At 40.9% G+C, this 19,843-nt stretch overlaps 1 protein-coding gene and 1 non-coding gene across 4 annotated transcripts in view; both read left to right on the forward strand.

The window, feature by feature from the left end:
• The window catches only part of LOC132367176 (olfactory receptor 13C7-like), a 93,483-nt gene extending 74,475 nt beyond the window's left edge, over positions 1 to 19,008 (forward strand). For 2 of the 3 annotated variants that reach the window (XM_059925064.1, XM_059925065.1), the window contains exon 3: positions 17,640 to 19,008. In XM_059925064.1, coding sequence (XP_059781047.1) covers positions 17,732 to 18,703 — 972 coding nt within the window. In that variant the 5' untranslated portion in view covers positions 17,640 to 17,731 and the 3' untranslated portion in view covers positions 18,704 to 19,008. Of the gene's footprint in view, positions 1 to 15,940; positions 15,997 to 17,639 lie in introns of those variants that run through there. The other variant, XM_059925066.1, reaches the window with a different exon arrangement.
• On the forward strand, positions 12,135 to 12,291 carry LOC132368280 (small nucleolar RNA SNORA69). Its single transcript, XR_009504020.1, has one exon. It is a non-coding gene; the product is annotated as a small nucleolar RNA SNORA69 (small nucleolar RNA).
• Positions 19,009 to 19,843: the final 835 nt, after the last annotated feature.

Below are 19,843 nucleotides of genomic sequence, written 5' to 3' on the forward strand. Positions count from 1 at the left end.
GAGTATGATGCTACAACAGGCCAGGGGTTATCGCCACTTCACTTACCAACAGAAATGGGGTCCTTGTTGCCGTCTGAGTGGTGAGGGCATGTTTTCTAGGGCTACTCCTGGTAGCAGTTGTGTTCCCCCCAAAGCAGAGCCTGAGGCAAGGACTTGGGAGCAGGCAGTTTATTTTGGAGGTGATCTCAGGAAGCTGGCATGAGGGAACAGGAGGAGTGAGATGTGAAAGGAGGAAAAGCCAATACAGGGGCGCATGATTAAGGTGGCTGCTGTGCGCAATAGGGGATCAGTTCTGCTGGAGGGACCCAAAGAGCATGAACAATGCCTCTCAGAATTGTCTACGTGAAGGATGGGAGGCTGGTGACTTTATCCCCAGCTACCTTCCCCTACTGGTTGATAGTTCCTCCAAGGTTGTGTCAGTTTTCTATTGATGTGTAGCAAATCACCACAATTTAGCAGCTTAAATCAATGCCCATTTATTAGCTCACAGTTCTGTATGTCGGAAATCCAGCATGGCATGACTCGGTTCTTAGGGTATCAAATGGCTGAAATCAAAGTGTCAGCTGGAGTAAGTTCTCATCTGGAGGCTCTGAGGAAAAGTCCACTTTCAAGCTCATTTATGTTGCAAAATTCAGTTTTTTGCAGCTACAGTACTGAGGTCCCCATTTCCTTGCTACGTGGCTCCTTCCATCTTCATGTCAGTAATGGTGCATCAAATCCTTTCAGTGCTTTGAATCTCTGACTTCCATTTCTGTCACTAGCTAGAGAAAAACTCTCTGCTTTTAAAGGATTCATGATTAGGTCAGGACCACCTGGATAATCGCCCTATGTTAAGGCCAACTATGTCATGTAGTATAACCCAATCATGGGAGTAAAAGCCGTCATTTTTACAGTCCTGGGGATTATGCAGGGTGTATACACCAGGGGGAGAGAAAACTTGGGGGCAGCTTAGAATCCTGCCTACCACAGTTGTAACCCCTGTTCTTCTGGACTACACACAGGTGGCTTCCATAGCATTGGAGAAGGCCTGGGGCAGAGAAGCAGAAAGATGGATGGTGTTTGAGGTGGGATCCTGTTAGCTCAAGGTGAGTCTAACATGCACAAACTGTCCACCTGAAATCATAGGTGGACTGAGAGATTGGGAAGTGAGATACCGTAGCATTTGCTAATTATGGATAGATCTGTAGAGCCAAGCTCATGTCACATCTTAGAGATGTCATAGAGCCTGCCCTGTCCACATTTCCTCTAAAGGGATCTGTTCCAGCTTCAGCCCCGTGACACTACCAGTTATCCTGCAGCTGCAGTTCACTGGACCAGAGCAACTGATCCAAGAGGAGGTAACCTATAAATTTGAGGGTAATATATCTGAAGCAAAAGGACAAACTGGGCTAATTAGATTGATCTTTGGGGAACTTGGAATTGGGAAACAGGGAGACTACATCAGTTTAGTGAGACTCAAATCAGAAAGGACCCACCAAAGATTCAATGAGGTAAGGTTGATGTTATAGCAGTGAGGTGGGAAGAAAAAGCTCTGAGTTAGCAGATGAAGCCCATTAGAAAAGAGGAAAAAAAGAAACATATGTAGAAAGTGTCAGGACTTCCCTGGTGGTCCATTGGTTGAGACTCTGCGCTCCCAATGCAGGGGGCCTGGGTTCGATCCCTGGTCAGGGAGTGAGGTCTCACATGCAACTAAAGATCCCACATGCTGCAACTAAGACCCAACGCAGCCAAATTAATTAATTAAAAAAAAAGAAAGCGTCTGTCTCATTAATAGAGGAGATTCAGAAGGTGAACCTGTGAATTCTGTTTCTGGGTTTCCTGGAGCTGCCTGCTATCAAGAATACTCTCCATCTCTACAATCCTTTCACTTTTCCCTGTTAAGAATCTTTTTCTTTGATTTATATGATTCCATAATTGCCCCAAATGCATCTTTATTTAGAACCACTGCAGCAATGAAAATTTCCCTGAGCTAGCCTGAGCGGGTCTTGGTTTCTTATAACCAAAAGAGCAAAACTAAGCTAGATCAGGATGAGAGTTATTGAGAGCCAGTTGCTCACAACCAGTCCTGGCCCTAGTTTAGAAACCAGCAGGCTTCTTGGGGAACCCCAGTGGGGAAACCAGGGCTGACCTGTTTGGTCCCAATTAATGCTGGTTCAGTGTGCCCTTGAGAGTTAATTTAGAGTTAACTTTTTTCCCCTATATTTTGGCCATGCCACGCAGCATGCAGGATCTTAGTTCCCCAACCAGGGATCGAACCCATGCCCCCTGCAGTGGAAGCATGGTGTCTTAATCACTGGACTGCCAGGGAATTCCCTGAGGACCCTGAATATTATAAGGAGGAGATCCTAGGTATTACGAGGAGGAGGAGGAGAGAATGGGGGGGTCCATTAACCATCCCAAGTAAATTACTACAACAGCTTCTTCTGTCACACTCTCAGTATGGCAGGTGGCTGTTCAAAGAAGGTAGATATGAGACAGGTTTGGCCTCTGTGTGACCACAGACCACAGAGGCCACCATAGACTAGGTTGATTCATTTGCCCTTCTTTGTTCCAGTAGAGGAAGTCCCATCCCAGACTACACAGCCAAGAGTACCACTGCCTTTTAGTTCTGCCTCTAGCACTGTATACTAGTGCAATGACCTTGGCAAGCTCCTTTTCCTATCTGGGCTTCACTTGTTTTATCTATAAACTGGGAGATATTGCCGTGACTCTGATACTAGAAAACATAAACTCTAGTTTCAAGCATGTTCAGAAAGAAACAATGTCCAATGCTGTTTGTGCAAAAACAAACGGGCACCTTTTATACAACCAGTCTAGATCAGAAAGGCCTGGGCATGTTTGAAGGCAGAAGGGAATAAAGGCAGCTGATGATATAAATGGAGGGAGCAACCTTGGGAGCGGTTGACATGGGTCAGGATAGGAACAGGGGATGTGTAAATAGAAAAATGGAGGTTCTATGGCTCTCCTCACCCCGAAGATGTTTACTTCTGGAGATCTAATGGTTTGGATGGCCCAGTCACAAATAAACTCTAAACAAGTCTATCCCACTTCTGTAGAGCTCCTGTTAGTGCAGGGTGCTGAAAGAAAGCTGGGAAGAATCCATCTCAGTTCCTGCCCTCAAAGGGCTGGAAAGAGGGACAGACACACAAGCACATCCCCAAATAACCAGCACACGGCAGGCAGCCTGTCAGATGTCCTTGTAAGTGGCAGAGTGAAAAAAGAATGCAGCAAAAAAGAAGTTAACTCCTCTTAGACATACATGAGTACAACCAGAGAAAAATGCAACTAGAAACTGATCCTCAGGAAGGCTTCAAGGAAGAAAGAGTGTTTGAGCTGGCATGAGATTAGTGTCCTTAGAAGAGGCAACAGAGAGCTCTCTTTCTTTCTGCCATGTGAGGACATGGCAAGAAGATGTCTGCAAGCCAAGAAGAGAGCTCTTACCAAAACCTGAACATGTTGGCACCCTGATCTCAAAATTCCAGCCTCCAAAACAGAAAGAAAATAAATTTATGTTGTTCAAGTTTAAAAAAGAAAAAAAGAGTATTTGAACTGGACTTTGAAGGATGCGAAGAACCACAGCAAGTGCTTCATAAACATCCACCTCACTCTGGGTGATCAGCATCTGATGTTTCATCGGCTCTGGGACAATGAGAAGGCCTCAGATCAATCACTGCCAAAAGCAGTCTATGGGTCATTAAGCACCTTGTTCTGTGTCCACTTGTGTAAGCCTGGGATGGTGAGAACCCCCAGCGTGACCCATCAGGTCAAAGGATGAGGCGCCCCCATACACAATCTGTTTGCATGATGCCTGCCTTATTTTATTACCCTCTGTCTCACTTATAATACATGGTACACTCAAAACAATATTTTAACTGATTATAAAACAGTAAATCACATGGATTATATTACTTAATGTTAGTAAAGAGCAAGAAAATAGAAAAACTCAGTTTTTGGTTCTCTGAATATATACAAGTATTTTTTTAAGTACACCAAATAAAATTGAGCCTAACCAAAATGTCACATTTTACTATTATTAATGCTATGACAGCTATTTCAATACAGATAAGAAATATACTACAATCTTAGATAAATAGAAATAGTTAGCATTGTTTTTATGTCCTAAGAGAAATGAGTATATGATTATCAGATGAAACAGGAAGAAAAGCCATAGAAGTTGACCAAAAAATGTTTGCAGGTACCTTTTAAATCTTTTAGAGCAGAAGCAAGAAGAACTACAGCCCTGCAGCCTGTGGAACAAAAACCACATTCACAGAAAGATAGACAAGATGAAAAGGCAGAGGGCTATACACCAGATGAAGGAACAAGATAAAACCCCAGAAAAACAACTAAATGAAGTGGAGATAGGCAACCTTCCAGAAAAAGAATTCAGAATAATGATAGTGAAGATGACCCAGGATCTCGGAAAAAGAATGGAGGCAAAGATCGAGAAGATGCAAGAAATGTTTAACAAAGACCTAGAAGAATTGAAGAACAAACAAACAGAGATGAACAATACAATAACTGAAATGAAAAATACACTAGAAATAATCAATAGCAGAATAACTGAAGCAGAAGAATGGATAAGTGACCTGGAAGACAGAATGGTGGAATTCACTGCTGCGGAACAGAAAAAAGAATGAAAAGAAATGAAGACAGCCTAAGAGACATCTGGGACAACATTAAATGCAACAACATTCGCATTATAGGGGTCCCAGGAGGAGAAGAGAGAGAGAAAGGACCCAAGAAAATATTTGAAGGGATTATAGTCAAAAACTTCCCTAACATGGGAAAGGAAATAGCCACCCAAGTCCAGGAAACACAGAGAGTTCCAGGCAGGATAAACCCAAGGAGAAACATGCCAAGACACATAGTAATCAAATTGACAAAAATTAAAGACAAAAATTATTGAAAGCAACAAGGGAAAAACAACAAATAACATACAAGGGAACTCCCATAAGGTTAACAGCTGATTTCTCAGCAGAAACTCTACAAGCCAGAAGGGAGTGGCATGATATATTTAAAGAGATGAAAGGGAAGAACATACAACCAAGATTACTCTACCTGGCAAGGATCTCATTCAGATTCGATGGAGAAATCAAAAGCTAAGAGAATTCGGCACCGCCAAACCAGCTCTACAACAAATGCTAAAGGAGCTTCTGTGAGTGGGAAACACAAGAGAAGAAAAGGACCTACAAAAACAAACCCATAACAATTAAGAAAATGGTCATACGAACATACATATCGATAATTACCTTAAACGTGAATGGATAAAATGCTCCAACCAAAAGACACAGGCTTGCTGAATGGATACAAAAACAAGACCCATCTATATGCTGTCTACAAGAGACCCACTTCAGACCTAGGGACACATATAGACTGAAAGTGAGGGGATGGAAAAAGATACTCCATGCAAATGGAAATCAAAAGTAAGCTGGAGTAGCAATACTCATATCAGATAAAATAGACTTTAAAATAAAGAATGTTACAAGAGACAAGGAAGGACACTACATAATGATCAAGGGATCAATCCAAGAAGAAGATATAACAATTATAAATATATATAATATTATAAATATATATGGTGCACCATAGGAGCACCTCAATACATAAGGCAACTGCTAACAGCTATAAAAGAGGAAATTGACAGTAACACAATAATAGTGGGGGACTTTAACACCTCACTTACACCAATGGACAGACCATCCAAACAGAAAATTAATAAGGAAACACAAGCTTTAAATGACACAATAGACCAGATAGATTTAATTGATATTTATAGGACATTCCATCCAAAAACAGTAGATTACACTTTCTTCTCAAGTGTGCACGGAACATTCTCCAGGATAGATCACATCTTGGGTCACAAATCAAGCCTCAGTAAATTTAAGAAAATTGAAATCATATCAAGCATCTTTTCTGAGCACAATGCTATGAGATTAGAAATCAATTACAGGGAAAAAAACGTAAAAAACACAAACACATGGAGGCTAAACAATTCATTACTAAATAACCAAGAGCTCACTGAAGAAATCAAAGAGGAAATAAAAAAATTCATAGAGACAAATGACAGTGAAAACACGACGATCCAAAACCTATGGGATGCAGCAAAAGCAGTTCTAAGTGGGAAGTTTATAGCAATACAAGACTACCTCAAGAAACAAGAAAAATCTCAAATAAACAATCTAACCTTACACCTAAAGGAACTAGAGAAAGAAGAACAAACAAAACCCAAAGTTAGTAGAAGGAAAGAAATCATAAAGATCAGAGCAGAAATAAATGAAATAGAAACAAAACAGTAGCAAAGATCAATGAAATTAAAAGCTGGTTCTTTGAGAAGATAAACAAAATTGATAAACCATTAGCCAGACTCATCAAGAAAAAGAGGGAGAGGACTCAAATCAATAAAATTAGAAATGAAAAAGAAGTTACAACAGACACTGCAGAAATACAAAGTATTCTAAGAGATTACTACAAGCAACTTTATGCCAATAAAATGGACAACTGGGAAGAAATGGACAAATTCTTAGAAAGGTGTAACGTTCCAAGACTGAACCAGGAAGAACTAGAAAATGTGAACAGACAAATCACAAGTAATGAAATTGAAACTGTGCTTAAAAATCTTCCAACAAACAAAAGTCCAGGACCAGATGGCTTCACAGGTGAATTCTATCAAACATTTAGAGAAGAGCTAACACCCATCCTTCTCAAACTCTTCCAAAAAATTGCAGAGGAAGGAACACTCCCAAACTCATTCTATGAGGCCACCATCACCCTGATACCAAAACCAGACAAAGATACTACAAAAAAAGAAAATTACAGACCAATATCACTGATGAATATAGATGCAAAAATCCTCAACAAAATACTAGCAAACAAAATCCAACAACACATTAAAAGGATCATATACCATGATCAAGTGGGATTTATCCCAGGGACGCAAGGATTCTTCAATATACGCAAATCAATCAATGTGATACACCATATTAACAAATTGAAGAATAAAAACCGTATGATCATCTCAATAGATTCAGAAAAAAGCTTTTGACAAAATTCCACACCCATTTATGATAAAAACTCTCCAGAAAGTGGGCATAGAGGGAACCTACCTCAGCATAATAAAGGCCATATATGACAAACCCACAGCAAACATCATTCTCAATGGTGAAAAACTGAAAACATTTCCTCTAAGATCAGGAACAAGACAAGGATGTCCACCCTTGCCACTATTACTAAACATAGTTTTGGAAGTCCTAGCTTTGGCAATCAGAGAAGAAAAAGAAATAAAAGGAATACAAATTGGAAAAGAAGAAGTAAAACTGTCACTGTTTGCAGATGACATGGTACTATACATAGACAATCCTAAAGATGCCACCAGAAAACTACTAGAGCTAATCAATGAATTTGGTAAAGTTTCAGGATACAAAATTAATGCACATAACTAATAAGAACCTGATATATAAAAAAATAAAATTCAAAAATTCAAAAAAACCCCAAAATTAATGCACAGAAATCTCTTGCATTCCTATACACTAATGATGAAAAATCTGAAAGAGAAATTAAGGAAACACTCGCATTTACCATTGCAACAAAAAGAATAAAATACCTAGGAATAAACCTACCTAGGGAGACAAAAGACCTGTATGCAGAAAACTATAAGACACTGATGAAAAAAATTAAAGATGATACCAACAGATGGAGAGATATACCATGTTCTTGGATTGGAAGAATCAATATTGTGAAAATGACTATACTACCCAAAGCAATCTACAGATCCAATGCAATCCCTATCAAATTACCAATGGCATTTTTTACAGAGCTAGAATAAAAAATCTTAAAATTCGTATGGAGACACAAAAGACCCCGAGTAGCTAAAGCAGTCTTGAGGGAAAAAAACGGATCTGGAGGAATCAGACCCCCTGACTTCAGACTATACTACAAAGCTACAGTAATCAAGCCAATATGGTACTGGCACAAAAACAGAAATATAGATCAATGGAACAGTATAGAAAGCCCAGAGATAAACCCACGCACCTATGGGCAACTAATCTATGACAAAGGATGCAAGGATATACAATGGAGAGAAGACAGTCTCTTCAATAAGTGGTGCTGAGAAAACTGGACAGCTACATGTAAAAGAATGAAATTAGAATACTCCCTAACACCATACACAAAAATAAACTCAAAATGGATTACAGACCTAAATGTAAGACTGGACACTATAAAACTCTTAGAGGAAAACATAGGAAGAACACTCTTTCACATAAATCACCAGAAGATCTTTTTTGATCCACTTCCTAGAGTAATGGAAATAAAAACAAAAATAAATGGGACCTAATGAAACTTAAAAGCTTTTGCACAGCAAAGGAAACCATAAACAAGACAAAAAGACAACCCTCAGAATGGGAGAAAATATTCGCAAATGAATCAACAGACAATGGATTAATCTCCAAAATATATAAACAACTCATGCAGCTCAATATTAAAAAAACAAACAACCCAATCAAAAAATGGGCAGAAGACCTAAATAAACATTTCTCCAAAGAAGAAATACAGATGGCCAAGAAGCACATGAAAAGCTGCTCAGCATCACTAATCATTAGAGAAATGCAAATTAAAAGTACAATGAGGTATCACCTCACACCAGTTAGAATGGGCATCATGAGAAAATCTACAAACAGTAAATGCTGGAGAGGGTGTGGAGAAAAGGGAACCCTCTTGCACTGTTGGTGGGAATGTAAATTGATACAGCCACTATGGAGAACAGTATGGAGGTTCCTTAAAAAACTAAAAATAGAATTACCGTATGACCCAGCAATCCCACTACTGGTCATATACCCAGAGAAAACCATAGTTCAAAAAGACACATGCACCCCAATGTTCATTGCAGCACTATTTACAATAGCCAGGTCATGGAAGCAACCTAAGTGTCCATCGACAGATGAATGGATAAAGAAGATGTGGCACATATATACAATGGAATATTACTCAGCCATAAAAAGAAACGAAATTGAGTTATTTGTAGTGAGGTGGATGGCCCTAGAGACTGTCATACAGAGTGAAGTAAGTCAGAAAGAGAAAAACAAATACCGTATACTAACGCATATATGTGGAATCTAGAAAAATGGTACAGATGAACCGGTTTGCAGGGCAGAAATAGAGATACAGATGTAGAGAACAAACGTATGGACACCAAGGGGGGAAAGTGGCGGGGGTGGTGGTGGTGTGTTGAATTGGGAGGTTGAAATTGACATATATACACTAATATGTATAAAATGGATAGCTAATAAGAACCTGCTGTATAAAAAAAATAAACAAAATAAATCTTTTATTTTCAGCACTTTGGAATCCAGCTGTTATTAAATTCTGTGAAAAATCAACTTTGCTTTCCCATACACACTAATTTTCAAAAGAGGGATAGTAGAAATGAAAACTATATAAAGTCTACATATTTGGAACTTATTTGAGTTGAAAAAAATATAGAAGTTTGGAATCCATGTTACCTACTAATGTAATTGTACTATCTACAATATCTGAAAAAATTATCTTATTGAAAATGGTATCTCTTTTAAGAATGATGTATGTATGTGTGTGCATGTATATGTCTCTGTGTGAAGTTTTATTACATAACTGGAATGGAAAAAGATTAATAACAATGCCTTGATTTATGGCTGCCTCATTTAAGCTTTCTCCCATAGTTTACTAACATAACTCAGTTATTTCCTTCACACAGACCTTTATTCCAATCAGTCATTTCCCACGTTTTTTGACTTCCTACTGTAAAAAGAATACATGAACAAAACAAAATCTTTAACAACCACATCTGATGAAACAGTGTGAAAAAATGCTTTCAAATATTTTCTTTCTACAAAAACAGCCCATGGCATCACAATGCATATTAATCACTATTATAACTGAGGAAAAGATTTTAAATTGCCCTTTTTAAAAAAGATTTTTTAATGAATTTTTAAATTGAGGTACAGTTGATTTATAATATTATATAATTTTCAGGTGTAAAACATAGTAATTCACAATTTTTAAAGGTTATACTCCATTTATAGTTATTATAAAATATTGGCCATGTTCCCTGTACTGTACAATATATCTTCATAGCTTATTTTATACATAGTAGTTGTACCTCTTAGTCCCCTACCTCTATCTTGCTCCTCCCCTTCACTCTCCCCACTGGTAACCACTAGTTTGTTCTCTGTATCTGTGAGTCTGTTTCTTTTTTGCTCTATTTACTAGTTTGTTTTATTTTTTAAATTCTGCATATAACATACAGTATTTATCTTCCTCTGTCTGACTTATTTCACTGAGCATAATACCCTCCAAGTCCATCCATGTTGTTGCAGATGGCAAAATTTCATTCTTTTTTATGGCTGAGTAGTATTCTATTGTATATATATACCACATCTTCTTTATCCATTCATTTGTTTGTTTGTTTGTTTTTTGAAGTATAGTTGATTTACAGTGTTGTGCCAGTCTCTGCTGTACAGCAACATTCATCTGTTGATGGACACTTACGTTGCTTCCATATCTTGGCTATTGTAAATAATGCTGCTATGAACATTGGTGTGTATATATCTTTTCGAATTAGTGTTTTCATTTTCTTCAGATGTATACCCAGGAGTGGAATTGCTGGATTATATGATAGTTCTGTTTTTAATTTTTTAGGGAACCTCCGTACTATTTTCCACAGTGGCTGCACCAATTTATGTCCCTACCAGCAGTGTACAAGGGTCCCTTTTCTTCACATTCTCACCGACATTTGTGATTTGTGATCTTTTTGATGATAGCCATTCTGACAAGTGTGAAGTGATATCTCATTGTGGTTTTGATTTGCAATTCTCCAGTGATTAGTGATGTTGAGCATCTTTTCATGTGCCTGTTGGCCATTTTAAAGTCTTCTTTGGAAAAACGACTATTCAGGTCTTCTGCTCATTTTTTAATCTTGGTTTGTTTGGGGTTTTTTTTTTTGATGTTGGGTTGTATGAACTGCTTATATTTTTTGGATATTAATCCCTTATCAATCATATTATTTGCAAATATTTTCTCCCATTCAGTAGGTTGTCTTTTCATTCTGTCAGTGGTTTCCTTTGCTGTGCAAAAGCTTTTAAGTTTAACTAGGTCCCATTTGTTTAGTTTTGCTTTTGTTTCCTTTGCCTTAGGAGACAGATCCAAATATATATTGCTACAATTTATGTCAAAGGGTGTTCTGCTTGTGTTTTGTTCTAGGAGTTTTATGGTTTCCAGTCTTACATTTAGGTTTTTAATCCATTTTGAGTTTATTTTTGTATATAGTGTGAGAAAATGTTCTAATTTCATTATTTTAATGTAGCTGTGCAGTTTTCCCAGCACCACTATTGAAGACACTATCTTCTCTCCATTGTATATTCTTGCCTCCTTTGTCATAGATTAATTGACCATAAATGCATGAGTTTATTTCTAGGCTCTGAATTCTGTTCCATTAATCTCTGCGTCTGTTTTTGTTCCAGTACTGTACTGTTTTAATTACTGTAGCTTTGTTGTATAGTCTGAAGTCAGGGAGTGTGATACTTCCAGCTCTGTTCTTTCTCAAGATTGTTTTGTCTATTCAGGGTCTTTTGTGTTTCCATGCAAATTTTAAAATTATTTGTTCTAGTTCTGTGAAGAATGCCATTGGTATTTTGATAGGGATTGCACTGAATTTGTAGATTCAATTCAAAATATTTCCTGTAATATCAGGAACAAGACAAGGATGCTCACTCTTGCCACTTTTATTCAACATAGTGTTGGAAGTCCTAGCCACAGCAACCAGATAAAAAAAAGAAATAAAAGGAGTCCAAATTGGAAGGGAAGAATAAAACTGGGAAGAATGATACTATACATAAAAAATTCTAAAGACACTACCAAAAAACTACTAGAGCTCATCAGTGAATTCAGTAAAGTTGCATGATATAAAATTAATGTACAGAAATCTGTTGCATTTCTATACACTAACAATGAACTATCAGAAAGAGAAATTAAGGAAACAGTTCCACTTATGATCACATCAAAAAGAATAAAATACCTAGGAATAAACTTACCTAAGGAAGTAAAAGACCTGTATTCAGAAAACTATAAGACACTGATGAAAGAAATTGAAGATGACACAAACAGATGGAAAGATATACTGTGTTCATGGATTAGAAGAATTAATATTGTTAAAATAACCATACTACTGACATTATCCCGCTGAAAGAAAATCTGTGTTGATCGTTTTTGATTTTGCCTTTATGGGGGTAAACTCATGACAGATTGACATTAAAAAATCTGAGAAAAAACACCCATACTACCTGAGACAGTCTACAATTCAGTATATTGCCCTTTAAAAAAGAAACAGTACATTTGTACAACCCTTGGCTAAGTAATCTGAGGATATTTTAATCCAGCTCTGATTAGTTGAAGAATACAAGACCACTATCATGAGCACATCAGTTTTAGCTGTCAGAATAAGATGTCTCTGATGAGAAGCCATTGTTGTCACCTGTTTTTCTTCGCCCAGCCAACTCCAGCCCCCTTCTTCCAGTTACATAAACATTGTTATATAAAGGCCAACCGTCATATTCCATCCATCATTCTAGATTCATCATCCGTCTTGTTTGCACTCACAGTCCCAGCTCTACCTTTTCTTCAGCTCTACTTCACAGTCGATGGGTGTGATCCCTGTTCCTGGGTTCCACATTCAATGCAGAATCCACATAGTTCACATCACAGTCATAGGTTCATTCATCTTTTCCTTTGGTCTTTCCCATTCAGTAAGCTCTCGTACTAATACTTTGTCTGAATTTATCACTTACACCATGAAGTTTTAGAAGTACGTGCTGGGAAGAGCATCCAAGTTCCTTATGCTATTCTTTTTTTTTTTAATTTTTATTTATTTATTTATTTAGTTTTGGCTGTGTTGGGTCTTCATTTCTGTGCAAGGGCTTTCTCTAGTTGTGGCAAGCAGGGGCCACTCTTCATCGCGGTGCATGGGCCTCTCACTATCGCGGCCTCTCTTGTTGCGGAGCACAGGCTCCAGTCGCGCAGGCTCAGTAGCTGTGGCTCACGGGCCCAGTTGCTCCGTTGCATGTGGGATCCTCCCAGACCAGGGCTCGAACCCGTGTCCCCTGCATTGGCAGGCAGATTCTCAACCACTGCGCCACCAGGGAAGCCCCTTTATACTATTCTTGAGTTAACCAAAATACTTGGTTTCTAGTGTTGTTGGAGATCAGTTATTGCCCAATACAACCAATATCCTCCCACACATCTTTTAGTACTGCTTTTGCTACATTCCATAAGTTTTGGTATATTGTGTTTTGTTTTTGTTTGTCTTGAGGTATTTTCTAAGTTCCTTTTTTATTTCTTTTTTGACCCAATGGTTGTTCACGAGTGTGTTGTTTTATTTCCACATATTTGAATTTTCCAGTTTTATTTCTGCTATTGATTTCTAGTTTCATTTGATTGTAGTCAGAAAGGATGCTTGGCATAATTTCATTCTTCTTAAATTTGTTAAGACTTGTTTTGTGACCTAAGATGTGATCTGTTCTGGAGAAAGTTCCAGGTATACCTGAAAAGAATGTATATTTTGCTACTTTTGGGTGGAAGTACTGTATTGATAAAAGTTACGGAGGCCGAGAAGTCCCACAGTCTGCTATCTGCATGCTAGAGAACCAGGAAAGCCAAGGTATAATTCAGTCAGAGTCTGAAGGCCCGAGGACAAGGAGCTGTGGTGTCTGAGTAAAGAGGTTGATGTTCCAACTTAAGAAGAGCGATACTTGACTTTTAACTCACCTTTCTCAATACAGAGGGTGAGTGCCCTAAAGACTGAGCCAGTGTGCTACTCCTCTACGTGTGGATGCCTCCCACTCCATCCTGAAAAAGTAATGTCCACAGAGACAGTCTCTCATGGAGTGCCTCAGGGCTCTGTATCCATTCCTGTCCTGTGTTGTGCTCCTGTCAGTGACTCAGATGAGGAATTGAGCATGCACAGAGGACAGGAAGCTGAAAGGACAGTAACTTACTAGAGGCGGAGTGAGGATCCAGAAGGAACACAGCATGTTGCTTCAAGGAGCCTAACCACTCTGCAGATGAGTAGCCATCCTGAAATCAAACTCTAACTCTCCTCCCAAAACCACTGCAAAGTCCAGCCTGGGGATGATGGAGCTGCTGCTGCAGCTGAGGGAAAAGGACCTGGGGGCTGAGTGAGCTACAGGATGACTGACCAGCAGGCTCTGGGCTCTGGGTGATGTCTTCATAGGAATACGTTGACTGAAGAAAGGAGAGGAGGACATGGAAAGGAGGGAGGGAGGCAGCAAGAAGAAAACCTCCTCCGGGGCCTTCAGTATCAATGGATTTGGGGATATTATCCCAGAACAATACACAGTTGTTTTTTTTTTAATAAATTTATTTATTTGATTTATTTATTTTTGGCTGTGTTGGGTCTTTGTTGCTGCGCACAGACTTTCTCTAGTTGTGGTGAGCTGGGGCTACTCTTTGTTGCGGTGTGCAGGCTTCTCATTGCGGTAGCTTCTCTTCTTGCGGAGCACAGGCTCTAGGTGCGCGGGCTTTAGTAGTTGTGGCACGCGGCTCAGTAGTTGTGGCTCGTGGGCTCTAGAGCACAGGCTCAGTAGTTGTGGTGCATGGGCTTGGTTGCTCCGTGACATGTGGGATCTTCTCGGACCAGGGCTCAAACCTGTGTCCCTTGCATTGGCAGGCAGATTCTTAACCACTGCACCACCAGGGAAGTCCCAATACACAGTTTCTAAACTGAGTACAACTCACTTTCCAAACTTTAATGACTTTAGGGACAAAACTGGTCCCCAAAAGGAAACTGAGACTCAAATTACCTTCTATAGGCAATGGCAAGTTCTTTGGAGATCATTCCTGGAGCACCAAGGCAAGTGGAGTGGGGAGACCTGGACCTTCATCCATCACAGGGACTGAGCATCTCCCCCCTCTTCCTGCTTTAGACCCAGTGTGGCTATTTCTGATACGTGACCTGTTCCCAACCCTTAGAAGAGTGATCACTCTTTCACATCATGTTTCTGATAAAGGCAAGTGAAGGTTTTGGTAAAAGGACTCTGAGATTTTCATTAGCACAAGCTCATTTCTAAGAATAGATCTGATTGTTCAGTGGAATAGGGCTCAAAATGGGGGAAAAGAGGTGATTTCAGTGGTATGGCAAGTGCTGAATGCAGCACAGCCCCTCATGGTGGGACATAATATCCTGAAAGACATCTAAAAATTATTCAGGAATTATGCACAGTTCCTCTCAACTACATGACATTTTTTTTGGATGCTATAAGAATAGCAACGTTGATTCTCTATCATCTTATTGCCAAAACCAACTGATTTCTGAATATCTGGAGGGCATGGGGGAAGAACTAACTTTGCTTGAGGACTGCAGAAGGCAGAGCCAGGTGGAAATTGCAGGGAGGCAGATTTCCTATCTATAGGATTGATACTTTAAAATGTAATAAACCTCCTCAGCAACCAGAGAGCCTGTTTTACTCAGGTATTCCAGCTGAGGCCAGAGGACCATGGTCAAGGAAGTAGTGGGCCTGCATGCTTTGGGGGTGGGGGTGCAGTGGTTGGCCTGGGTCGACCCTCAGGCCTCTCCCACGCCTGGATCTACAGTTGTCTGTCAGCATAATGAAAGCCAGAACTGAAGGATGGCCAAGAAGGTGTGTTTTAGGAAGCCCTGCATAAGCAGGTGGCATCCACCCCATGACTGTTTCTATGACTATTTTTGCATGTCTGCTGAAAGAAAATATTTTGGAAAATCTTTCCAAACATGAATTACTTCCAAATCAATTAATTGGGCTTAAGTGATGCCAAAGGGAAGCATTCTTTATTCTTAGGGAGGGGGAGGTTGGAACCATGATTCCAGTCATGAATAAACCAAATGGTTTCCTTCCTCCAGTGGAAGAGGAGCTGCTCAAGGGGATTCATGACATCCAACCCCTGGATCGGAGAGGGACTCTGACCTCGGAGGTATGGGGCCCCATACAGAGTTCCTGCAGACACCACCTGTGTGGGGAAGAGGTCAGGAGTGATGGGCATTCAGTCATCTAGCCTGACCTTTGCATTTAGGGGCAGAGGGGGTAACACGGCTGGTAATAGGGCCTCAGAAAAACCCAAGGAGGGTGAGGATGGCTTGTCCTCAAAACCTGTCAGTGGACATTGCTTATTCTGGGGAAGTCTTTTGATCAGGCAAATGTCCAGGAAGAAATCGCGCAAGTCTCTAAAGAATGCTTTTCATTTGTTTGTCTGTTCATTGTCTGTTTTCAAAAGGTCGTGACAGCAGAATGGAATACCTGGGAATACAAAGTTAGGATAGTGTTGTCAGCCTTGGCTGGACATTGAAACCATCTGGGGAGCTTTAAAAAGTCCTGATGCCTGGATTCCATCACAGACATTTGGATTTACTTGGCCCAGCGTGTAACCTAGGAAAAGAGGAGAATTAAGGGAACCATTATCTTTAGATCTCTGATGAGCTGTTATGGGGCAGAAAGGGGTGACATGCTCTGTGTGTCCCCAGAGAGCAGGACTAGGACTAAAACTAGGAAAATATAAAGAGACTTGACCCAAGAGACAAATTTTTCAGATGATAAAAGATGTATAAAACTAGAATTGGCTTCCTAAAAAGGTGATGAGATCTTCATTGGTGGATGGGATCAAGCAAACACTGGATAGTAGCAGCTTGGATGTAAAAAGGAAAATTCAGGGAGACTAGATGTTTGGAGGTCCCTTTTCCAAGGCTGAAGTCTTTAAAGTCAGGGATGCGGCATTAGCCTGACTTCAGTGGCAGTGGTATGAGAAGCTACCCAGGGAACTGGAGCTCTCTAGAGGCTGAGATGGTGGCTGTTAATGCAGCCTGGCTTCCCAGGGCATCGGTGCAGACTGGCCAGGACAGCACTACAGCCAGGGGGATGATAAGCGCCTTAGAATGCAACCATACTCCACAACACAGCTGCCCAAGCCCAGCCCTCAGCCTCCTTCAAGGACCCGATTGGATGTCACCTTCCCCAGGTGGCCTTCCTGTCCATCCTGCCCTTCTAAAGTGACCTATCAGTGCCCCCTCCATGGAACTGTAGTCTATTCTGGAGCCAATGCATCCTTCCCTGAAAGGCTGTGGATTTTCTGTCATGTGTGAGTGAGTCACGTTGGCTGATGAATGGAGAGAGGAAGACAGGATGGCGTAAACGGACAGATGAGAAGATGGCCTGGGGCCTGGGCTGTCTATTACAGGAGGATAAGGGGAAGGTCAGAAGATGTTTCTGTGAGGGTAACATGAAGAGAAGAAAGCCTGCCAAGAGCTGTAGATTCAGGGCTGATCATTTCACCAGCCCTGGGCACCAAGGGAGAAAAACATGAAGTGAATCTCATCTCACTTTTCTGACCAAGATTTAACAAGATAACAAGATTTAACAAGATAAGTCCATCATCCAGCATATACCAGTAGAAATGAATATGTTTGATCAGGTAAATTAAATCACCACAGGGGCATCTCAAATGTCTCTCGCACAGAGAGTGGCTTAAGATGTCAAAGTAGGTTCTTTTCTAGTCCCCTGAATTTTACTGAGAATCACGGAGAGACCATCCATTGTTAAAGCTGTTTTCCTTTTGCTCAGCAGAGAGGGCGTTCCTCACTAGCAAGCCAGCAACTGCAGAGTCAGAGGATGCTGAGGTTGACCTGAGTTCCTGCAGGTGACAGAGCAGATGCACCATGGCCAGGTCCAATTGGACCTTCCTCCTGGTGAGGTTCATTCTCCTGGGCCTCTCAGCCCACCCAAGGCTGGAGAAAATGTTCTTTGTGCTCATCCTGCCCATGTACCTGGTGATCCTGCTGGGCAGCGGGGTCCTCATCCTGGTGACCATCCTTGACTCCCGCCTACACAAGCCCATGTACTTCTTCCTGAGGAACCTCTCCTTCCTGGACATCTGCTACACAGCCTCCTCAGTCCCCCTCATCCTGGATAGCTTCCTGACCCCCAGGAAAACCATCTCCTTCTCAGCTTGTTTTGGGCAGATGTTCCTCTCCTTTGCCATGGGAACCACGGAGTATGTGCTCCTGAGCATGATGGCGTTTGATCGCTCCGTGGCCATCTGCAACCCCCTGAGGTACTCTGTGGTCATGAGCAAGGCTGCCTATTTGCCCATGGCCAGCTCCTGGGCAGCTGGTATCATCAACACTGTGGTCCAAACATCCCTTGCAATACGACTGCCCCTCTGTGGGGACAACATCATCAACCACTTCACCTGTGAGATCCTGGCTGTCCTGAAGTTGGCCTGTGCTGACATCTCCATCAGTGTGACCAGTCTGAGGACAACAATTATTATCTTCCTGGGCATCCCAGTTCTGTTCATCTTTTTCTCCTATGTGTTCGTCATTGCTACCATCCTGAGGATCCCCTCAGCTGAGGGGAGGGAAAAGGCCTTCTCCACCTGCTCTGCCCACCTCACAGTTGTGGTCATATTCTATGGGACCATTGTCTTTATGTATGCCAAGCCCAAGTCTAAGGACCCACTGGGGACAGATAAACAGGACCTTTCAGGCAAGCTCATCTCCCTCTTCTATGGGGTGGTGACTCCCATGCTCAACCCCATCATCTACAGCCTAAGGAACAAAGATGTAAAGGCTGCTGTGAAGGACTTTGTGTGTCAGAAACACCTGAGTAATGTTGCATTGTGTATCTAGAAAAATAGTATAGATGATCTTATTTGCAAAGCAGAAATAGAGACACAGATGTACAGAACAAACGTATGGATACCAAGGGGGAAAGGGGGGAAGGTGGGATGAATTGGGCGATTGGGATTGACATATATACACTATTGATACCATGTATAAAATAGATAACTAATGAGAACCTACTGTATAGCTCAGGGAACTCTATTCAGTGCTCTGTGGTGACCTAAATGGGAAAGAAACCCAAAAAAGAGTGGCTATATGTATATGTATATAGCTGATTCACTTTGCCGTACAGTAGAAACTAACATAACAGTGTAAAGCAACTATACTCCAATAAAAGTTAATTTTTTAAAAAAGAAATTTAAATTAAAAAAAAAAAAAAGGAACACCTATCTGAGTGACTGTCATGGAATTCCACACTGCCAGAACACATGATCTCCAAACTCCTCAGTGTCCTCCTGGGGAAGTGGGAGCCCAGTGTAGAGAAGGGAGTCTCCCAAGATTCATGTTGTGGACCATGTGAGTAAGACTAAAAAGTAAACTGGCCCTCCTCCCCTTGTTACATAGGCAATGGAATCTTCTAAGAATCTAGAAGGAAAGAGCTTCACATTTCTAGAAATGCTGGCTAGTTGTTGGCTTTGTGCATAACCATGGTGATGTCACATCATAGCTACTTTATGCCAATGAAATCTAAGATCCTCTGCAACCAGAAGCTGACTCTTTGTTCTTATAACTGAAAAAACAAAACTAAATAGATTGGGATGAAAGTTCATTGAAGAGTCAGTGGCTCATAGCTGGTCCTGGCCATAGACTCAGGGACCATCAAGATTCCCAGGGGGACTGTCTGGGGACCATGGCTTGTCCTGTTTGTTCCCAATTAAATCTGATGCTTTGTTCCCCTGGGGGTTAAGTCCAGAACCCTAAGTATTGGGAAAAGCCCATTAACATTCCAAATTATTGTATTATTACAACAGCTGCTTCTAGTACTCCCAGAGAAAACAAGATAGCTGTTCAAAGAGCAGCTGGGTGAGAGAGGACAGGGAAGGGGATAAGCAGGCCACCCAGGTCAGCATAGACTGGGGCTGAACCATCCTGCCCTGTCCATCTAGAGGTGCTCTCAGCCCAGGCCAGGCAGCCAGAAACCGGCCT

Source organism: Balaenoptera ricei, chromosome 6, assembly GCF_028023285.1.
Source record: "Balaenoptera ricei isolate mBalRic1 chromosome 6, mBalRic1.hap2, whole genome shotgun sequence".
NCBI classification, from domain to species: Eukaryota; Metazoa; Chordata; class Mammalia; order Artiodactyla; family Balaenopteridae; genus Balaenoptera; species Balaenoptera ricei.